The sequence below is a fragment of the Mercenaria mercenaria genome, chromosome 5 (genome assembly GCF_021730395.1).
Source record: "Mercenaria mercenaria strain notata chromosome 5, MADL_Memer_1, whole genome shotgun sequence".
In the NCBI taxonomy this organism is placed as follows: Eukaryota; Metazoa; Mollusca; class Bivalvia; order Venerida; family Veneridae; genus Mercenaria; species Mercenaria mercenaria.
Window position 1 is genome coordinate 31,011,643 of NC_069365.1, and position 9,707 is coordinate 31,021,349.

Below are 9,707 nucleotides of genomic sequence, written 5' to 3' on the forward strand. Positions count from 1 at the left end.
GCTTTGCAGGATTTTGAAAGTTTAGGATCTATTTACATGAAAACGTGCATATATATTAAAGTACACAAATGCATTTTGACATTTGCCGGACATAAAGGAAATATGTTGACATTTCTTTAATTATGGGATTGGTTTAAATGCCAATCTAATGAAAAGGCGACCAAAAAGTCCAGAATAATCTTACCATTGTGAAGCTCACAATTCCTCTATCACTAAGAATAAAGTGTCGACGTCTTTCAAGTTACTTACTTTCGAGCATCCGGAACTTGCAGAACATGCTCCATTACCACCTATACGGATGAATAATGTTTTCTGATTTTGATACAAAAAGGTGAATTATACGGTCAGTGCTTTGTATTTCGTTTAATTTCATAAAATAAATTTATAAAATAATTAGAACGAAAAGCAAGCAGAATGGAAATATAAAAATGAACTTAATGAATCTCGATTATTTCATTCCGCAAAGAATAAACAAAAGTAACATTTTGCAAATACTTTAGCTTAAAAATTGTTATTTACTAAAGATAAATGAATTATTACTCTACAGGTTTATTTTCTTTTTGATATGTATCTAAAAAGAGAAAAAGAAGATATGTATCTTAAAAACCTATTTCATTGTATTTGTAGTATCTTCTACAAACGCACGCAGTAACAAAGATGTTAACAATTTCTCTTCCATTGAATTTCGAAAGAACAGGAAAATATTACACCACACTCTAATCTAAAATGAAATCCTCTCTTGTCGAAAATATTTGACATCAACATTACCGTGATCATCGCGTTCGCGTAGTGTGTGTAGACTTGTATTTTGGATGACTGAATATTTTGCAAACATTGCATGTTGAGAGAGGTGATAAAATGTCCTACGAGTACATGTATGAACTATAATAAGGTTAAATAGTAAAATATATCGTTGACATAAGGAATAAAATCTATTTTAAAGGTCAAGATAATGTTAGGTTTATAGAGAAAATTTGATTGTATCGGTGTAAGATCAAAATATCTTTCACCGAGTGAGCACCAAATGCAATATTTACTGAATGTAATTTATTTCAAATCAACGTGCGCTCACTTTAGTTCTAGTCTTCAAAGCTTTAACTATTTTAGCCCTTTCAACCAGTGCAAAGTTACCCGTTAAGCAGAAACCAAACACAACGTTAAGATAGAATAAGCTTTATGTTGGAAAGCATTTTAAAAGTGTATATTAAAATAAATTTTCAAAATATTACGATGAAATAATTAGGAACTACACTTATTCTTTAATTAGATTATCTCGAGCGCTCAAGATGAGATATCGTGTGATTGATCGGTCGAGATAAGATGACGAACGCTCAATATGTCATGCGCTCAAAATAAGATGTAATGCGATCAAAATAAGATGTAATGCGATCAAAATAAGAGGTAACATGTCGAGCCCTAGAGATAATATGTGAAAGCTATTTTTCTTCAGACTAAAGCAAGATGATGGGATTGCTTTGTGTAATTAAATGTAGTTATAAATCAGTTTACCGATTCCTGAGTACATGCCGCCGTTTATGTCCACACGTAGTAGATATGTATAATTTGGCACGAGTGATATAGACTTGCATGATCCCTGAAACTGGCTTAGAACCTTTTACCGGATATTTGACCATTGAGGCCGTTTCCCGCCATGGCAGATAGGTAGGCGATACAGAACTCTGCACGATGCAAGACCGGTAGAAATGGAGTACATCAAATTGTAGTGAGTGTGAGTTATCGGGTTTATCGTCTTTTTAAACAACTTTTCATTCATAAAAACGACAGCTTTAACTTGTAATAGTAAACATAATGCCCAAATATCACGCCGTAGACATGTGACACCCCATCTAGTCGCATTATATTGACACCGGCCTGAACAGCCTAGAACTATCCTATTTGGCGTTCGCCATTTACCTGTCATTGATTCAAGTCTATCGTAAAGTTTGTCAGATTTCAGTTTCCGGGCTTCATAACCATGGTACTTGCGTTAAGATGTCAGGTGTTTACTTGCAAAAACAGGCCATCAGTATGACACTTCCTGTACTTGTATACCAGTTACGTGCTTTAGAATTCGTGAATTTTATAATAAGTTTTCGATTTACATTCAACTGTGTATTTCTCTTATGATGACAGTTGTCAATGTCAGAACTTTTAAGATTATTTTTGGCTTTTCTAGAAAACTAGTTTCAACTGGTTCGTCGTATGTACCCGAATCTCCAAGGCGGTTTGAAATGTCTTAGTATATTCTCAAACTGCGTGAGCTCATCGTGATCAAACCTGACTTGTGCGAAGTCATCGTTCAGAATAGCCCGTTCGGTATGTAAACCAGCAATTCCATCCCCAAGAGACTGAGTTTGCATACCAACAATATTCTTTGACACGCGTCATAAATGTTTAAATAAAAAAGTCCTGTTACAACTTTCTTGCGCATTAATGCACTTGATACTTCACAAAGTACACGTTTCTTGTGCAAGGATACACGTGATATAGTGGCAGTTCCTTTTAGATACGGGACTAATTTACAAGCAAAACGTTTCGTAAAAAAGGTATGGTCAGTTTACGTATTTTCTTTTCACAAATTATAAATTGCTACAATACAAGGAAACATTTAACCGTTTTGAGCGATGTATACAGATGCTCGATGTCGGTACTAGCTTGCCATGTCGATGACAGCGTGCTGGCATCAGGGTGTAGTTATTCAGACTTAACATTACTAGTGCCTAGGATCTATCATATATAAATGATGGGATTCACAACAATTTTGAGATAGGTATTGTCATTTTAATTTCATTGAAAAGTCAACGTTGATTGTGCGTGTACCAACTGAAGATCAATCATGTTTAGTGGTGTTATCTTTTAATAAAACTATATACTGTTTTTGTCTTTCATATAGTTAAATAAATTTATAAAAACAGCGTGCTTGTTTTGAATTTTACAGATGTTTTAGTACAATTTTAAAACTTTCGAATGTTTCCTCGATAGAAATAAATCTTTCTGTATTAGAATGCACTGATACCAGTTTAAGTATTCCTTGAGCTTTGATGCATAAACTGCTGATAATTTGTATGTATGCACTGGAATCAGTTTACATATACCAGGATCTTCCTCTAATATGCAAACAACAGGAAGTAGGTAGTCGCTGGCCTTCAGGCCTTGTTATATGTTTTTGCAAATTCGAAAACATCAAGACATTTATCATTACATGTTCAAGTTCAAAAGGACATAACCTCTGTCTGTATTTTATAAAAAGAAATTTATGTTTTATGAAATTTGAATATAGTTTAAAGCAAATATAAACATAAATTGTCGTGCAATTAATATATAACGGTTCCTCCATTATTCTTGTTTTGACTGATATCATCATTGTAAGATGTTCTAAGAAATACCGTTATTTTGTACTGCATATTGCTTGATAAAGTTAGATAGAAGAGACTTTCCTATGAGGTTTTAGTACAAAGCCGGTGTATGCCATTTTTAGTTAAATTTTCCAGAACTGAAATCTGTATTTATAAATTTGTTCAATTACACAAATTATAGGTGCACATAATGATTCAACCTAGGTCAACGATACCTTTAAGAGAAGCGGATCTAGACTGACACTGGTGAGAGGTGATTTGCGACATGAAAATGGCCATGGCACAACATAGACACCTAACCTACATCAAAACACTTTATAAAGCATTATTTACCCTTGATGACTTTAAAACATTATCAAATAATTATAGTGTAGTTTTAATTTACGTTTGAATGTCACCATCCTTTGTGTTCCTTTGACTATTCTGTCTATTTGTTTTACGTTGTTTATGTCTTCACGCGTATGAGACTATGGTTTACACGTACCTTCACATGATGCTGTAGAATTTTGTTTTTGGAGGCTGCGTTCTGAAACATGGCTATTTCAATCGAAATGTGCACTCATAACCGGTTACGGTTACTTGAATATAAAGCCATTGACAACGAGGTGCATGTAAGACGAAGTAACCTGGTGACTTGTATTCATGAGGACATGGATGAGATGTGTTTCGTCAAAACAAGCTTAAGTTGTTAAGAGATAAAATGGGCTAGGATCCAGGAGATGTCGCTATAAGAAGGCAGGCCAACGTACACAAGAAGCCTGGAAAACAGAGGAAAATTTTCGTGCCCCTTTTTCTACAAAATATGATTCCAAAGGAATGCCAATATCATTCTTACAGCCACGATTCCTTAACTGGCTCAAAGACCTCAGTGCAAACTTTTGCGCATTATGCAGTCAATATTATTTCTATTTGGAATTCGTTTTATCACAAATGCAAATATTCTTGTTGCTTCCAGAAACAAACGTGGAAAAGGTGTAAGCTTTTATGCTACAATGGCAGCCATTCTAAAAATATTATTTTCTACTTAAAATTTGAACCTATCTATAGCTGTTCCTGCTCATTCTATGGCATGCTTAAACCTTCTTTTTCTAGATTTAAATTGTTTTACTTCTAAACACGTGTGCATTGTATGACTTTGAATGCAGAAATTTATTCAAACTTTTCGTTATTTTGCAACTCATTGACATAGAATATTATCAAAAACATATTACAAATGAATATCAACTGATAGTCTTTTGTCTGAAAGCTGTTTAATTAGTCCTTCAAATGCGAAATGTAAATGTTGACAAATTGTTATCAATGTTAATGTTTTGAAAATAGTTCTTCTAACAATATAAGAGTACATTCCAGACTGATTCCTATTTACTTCATCAATTAATTGAATTCGCTAAATCTAATCTGAACATTTCTTTTTGGTTTAAATACATATGATAAAATATGTTCAACTATAGACAATATTCCATATGATTCCATCGATGCATCAGATGTCATATAAATCTAAAATAATCATCGTTAAACGTCACTATATTTTCATTAAAATAATTAAGCGCATATATCGTGTACTATGCTGTACAAATTCGTCAAAATGCAATCATTCTTATAGCGACTGGTCATAATTTTTTGCTATATGAATTTTTTTCAGAATATATCAAGATTTGTGTTTTGTCACTGATATAGCTGGCAGTCTCCTGTTTAGGAGAGAAGCAAAATTGTACTTAAGAGCTTAATGTGAACCAGACCTGGACGAATATATCCGAGTCGAAAAAAAAATGCTTATCAAAGTGCTGTTGTAATAACACAATTACATATACACAGTTTATCAAAATAATTTCAGATTTTCATATATTTTTCAAGTCTTGTGTTGATATTCTAAAGACATACACTCCTTTAGAGTTTCGCCGTTAAGTTTTCAGAAATAAAACTTTCCGGATGAATAGGACCGTTTCATTTAACTGGTGTGAGCGCGATAACGACTCCAGTGATTAAACCAGATAACCAATTTAAATGGGCAATTTCTAAATTTCCTGCAATAGCTGCCTATTTTGGCATTTGGAGGTAACAGAGGTAGGTGCCATACCGTTACATAGTGGATCAAGTCACGGAGTGAGACAAAACAATTCAGTTTGGGTAGACCATTACACAAAATGATAAATTCATGATTTCTGGGTAAGCATAGTTTCACTATTTTCAAAATGACTGCATATTGTTCAAAACTATTTTAAATAGAAAGCAAAAAAGGTTCTGTGCAATTATGTGATTTTAAAGTTTTGAGTGTTGTTTTTTTATTTTCTAACAATATGCAGAAATATGAACTGTTTTAACAGAGGCTAACAAAGTCGTCATGGTTTATAGTTGTTGTCTGCCTGATGTCTTCCAGTGGGTGCCAATATGTAAGTACCCAGTGGGTCCGAATTATATGCTCATGTGCGTAATGTATGCCAGACCATGCAGTCGTTGAATTGGAGTTTCCAAATACTTTGTTGTTGAAGGAAACAACCCATCCCATAACACAGTCAGCACCATTTGGACCAGACATAGTATACTTTCCGGTTAAGTTGTAGTAATCATCTGCTTGTCCAACTGCTGTATTGTAACGACCATTGAGATGACCATCTTTACACGTGAATTCCATGACAGATTTTAACTGATTTGTCCATAAACCAGCTATACCGCAGTGGTTTTCATTCAAAGCTTGGATTTCTGCACATCGGGCTGTAAAACATTTTATAGGTAAATGTAAAGTAAAAAATGAAATACCCAGGCGTAAATAAATACACTTTATAAATGGTTTGTATGACGCTAAAACTTGATCAATTGCGATTACCTTTACAACGAGTGACAATAAACGTTTGAAATAGTACGTTGTTACTGACATGTCCAAATGTTTAAAGTCAATTTGCGGAATCAAATAATCATCGAAACATTTTACGATCTTAATCTATTTCAAAAGACACAGAACTATGCATTCATTTACCGCATTTCAACCGAGTTTGTATAATACTACTAGAAAGAAACCGTTACTCTTTCAAGGGTAAGAATTTTTATGACAATTTTTCGTTGTTTTTTTTTTTCTGAGCGTTTTGGTAGCGAAAATGCTATATATAGCAATCCGTCCCGAGACTTCAATAAGGGCCTTTCAGCGCATGCGCATAGTCAGACTGTAATTTCAATTGATTGATCTATTCAAAGATACTGTACGCAATCTCCCGGCCAAACAGTATTTGCTTACTGCCAACAATCATCCTACAAGCGTTTTGTCGAATTAAGATACGGCGAAGGAAAGAGCCTGACAAAAAATTCACTAATTGCGCGGGAAGCAAATTTTGTGTGATTAGGTGTACCATCATGCTTACCATCTTTTGTTATCAGATGCTACAGTAAAAAATCTTTAAAAATAAATCTCTTAATCAAAGTGTTGGGTTACATGTTTTGTTGAGTGTATGTTCATAACACGAATTGTTCACAGTTAATTTCGAAAACTACGAGTTCAACGCAGGTTTTTCTTAATTATAGTACCAGGTCAACTTTGTAGCTTTTTTCGAGGTGAAGAAAGCCCCAGCATTGTTCAAGGCACGGGCGGTCTTCTGGGTAAGACTGCCTTTAATAAAACATTGAGTAATATTTCAGTGTGAATTGCAAGAAACAGGTTTTGCTACGAAAAACTGAACTGTCGGATGTGATATATAAAACATTTATTACCTTCGTATCCATTTTTCACTGGATCAATGAATCTTTTCTGATGATTATTTGCGACCACAATTGTTGAAATAGTGAGGAAAATGTAAATAGCCCTCATTTTGGAATGCTAAATCTGTAAATTAAAAATAGGTGTGCTTATGTGAATATGTACTTGCAGGCTGAAAGTTTGTAAAATTATGAATAACAAACTTAAGTGCTTCCAGTACCATTAGTAAACGTTTATGTAAGACTTTTGGCCTCTTTTGTCGGTCCCTTAAGGGCGTTTTTCTTGTTGCTCTGTCTTGTTTAAAAGCATTGAGTACATACGTTTTTGGTTCTAAAGGTTTGTTTTTTTATATATATTTATACAAGAGCATTTTTGTGTTTTACATGCCATGCCTTTTTGTTTCTATTACATGTGTTAAAGATTCACCTGGCGGGGATCACATTTATTTACACTGTCCCGTGACTTTGGAACATGGTGGGGGTAAGAGTGAGGTTGGATACCAACCATAAACCGGTTTAAGCTCCCCAGTGGTGTTTTCACAACTGACCGTTCCAAGGCGGCACCCACTGTGTTCCTTTATTTGTTCGTTTTGTCCTCGTGTATTTGCTTTGTATACGTGTGTGTACGCGCGTGCGCGTGTGTGTTTGTGTTGTATGTGTGTCACGTGTGTTTGTAGTGTGCACGTCTGCGTGCTGTGGGTTTCGTTTTTCGGAGGCTTTGTTTTTGGAACATGGCATTCCCTGTTTGATATATGTCCTTGTTTTTTTGTTTACCTTGCAAAAATAATTCAAATTTTACGTTTGCCCTCTGTAGAAATTTTAGATGTATTTTTTTAACCTCACAAATGGAAAGTTTTCGTACGACAGTATACGTAAGGCGTAATAGAAAAAAATACATTGTAATTATTTTAATTCGATGTTAATAGCTTTAATCTTGCGTCACATGTTAAACATAACAGAAATTTGATACTTTAGCTGTCAACATTTAAAATAAATTATCCATAATTCACTTTTAAATTAGATAAAACAGAAAAAGTCTCGCATTACCTGATTCTACGTTGTTCCTTATCACTTGCTATGTTGATATAAATGTCTTATTTATACAGATTAAAGTGCCTTACAGCACTGATGCCTTAGGACAATCAAAACATATTGTGTGATTTTCAACAAGAGTAATCAAGTTACACCTGCTTAAATTCTAAAAGTATATTTTAATTGCATTGCATGGTCCATCGGATTATAACTGTAGACAGGTTTAGATCCTGGTAGCTACTTATACCCCAGTCACACATACGGATAGCTACGTCTAGCCACGGATAGAAACGAATAAAACCGTATCGATCCGTCCCTGAGCCGTACGGATTGGTACGGATTGATACGGATTACTGCTTTAAGGTACGGCTCAGGTACGGATCAATACGGATTACTACGTTTCTTTCCGCTGTCAGACGTAGCTATCCGCGCCGTATGTGTGACTGGGGTATTACCGCTTTAATATCCAAGTTGCACCCGTTTCATATTTGACTGCACAAAGGCGATACCCTTTTCATAAGCTAAATTCGTTTGCATCGTGTTGGGAAGTGTGACGTCGTTAAAAAAACCGACACTATTTATGTCATATGATTGCTTTCTAACTGAAATGATGGAGAAAGGCCCAAATGCTCTCCTTGTATTATTTTAAGTTCGAATGGAAACTCGGATTTGCTCTTACTTTATTGTGGTAGAAGTCTAAATGCTGTAGAATATGTGACGCATGTTCATGAAGGCAAACCATTTCAATCTGATTATTAACACAAAGGTCAGAAGCCTCGGAAGTTTCACGAGTGCCGTGGCCATCAATAAATAAAAACACTGGTCTTTTTACATCACGTTCATTTATGGCAGGAACGAATACCTTCTCAAGCCAGTTGCAGAATAATTCTGAATCCATCCATCCCGATTCCGATCTACCCGCAATATCCTCTTCAAATCAATTCAAAGGATTGTATGGAAATCTTTGTCCGGAGTATACGATCATTAATGGTACGTGATGAACTGCGCTGACAGCAGCCAGAATGGTGAACTGGCTCTTAACACTGTTACTGAAATTATAAACAACTGGTGCTTCCCTAGGCCCTATTACCTGGCTACTTTTCATAGTCGGCATTATACAATCTCGAAGGGTCCTTCAAAAGGTCGGGGTCTTTCACTTCATTATCCACATCACTCAACAATTCTTAATTCTTCTGCTCTGAAAAAAGTCGGTTATGCCCCCACCTTATCTCCATACTTGAAATAGAATAGACCTTGTTGTGCAGGGTCGTCTTTGGTATCCCAAATTCTCTTGCAGCTCCTGACAAGCTCATGCTATTGCTTCTCACATTAGTTGTCGCCTCCTCTATCTAGCTTTATTTATTTGCTTAAAAACGATTGATATTTATAACTCTATACTTATTTTCGATAAATTGTTCCCGATATTGACTGTTAGGAATTAGCCACACATTGATTGACAAGTTTGTCTAATTCCGAACGGCCTATTTACTCTTTCAGTGTTTTTCATAAGGAGAAATGCAGCTATAACTCCCTTCTCACGGGACATTGTCAGCGATAAAAACCAATACTTCTAGACCCTTACATATTACTTACACCGAAATACAAAAACAGATAAGAACGACTTACCTGCAAGCT

The 9,707-nt window shown here is 35.1% G+C and overlaps 1 protein-coding gene across 1 annotated transcript; it reads right to left on the reverse strand.

Moving 5' to 3' along the window:
• Nucleotides 1-4,610: 4,610 nt before the first annotated feature.
• LOC128556955 (streptavidin-V2-like) lies at nt 4,611-8,128 on the reverse strand. Its single transcript, XM_053543078.1, has 3 exons — nt 8,088-8,128; nt 7,056-7,167; nt 4,611-6,068 (listed from the first exon to the last, which is right to left on the reverse strand). The coding sequence occupies exons 2-3, from the start codon at nt 7,150-7,152 to the stop codon at nt 5,674-5,676; spliced, it is 492 nt and encodes a 163-aa protein (XP_053399053.1). The 5' UTR covers nt 7,153-7,167; nt 8,088-8,128; the 3' UTR covers nt 4,611-5,673.
• Between the last annotated feature and the right edge of the window lie 1,579 nt (nt 8,129-9,707).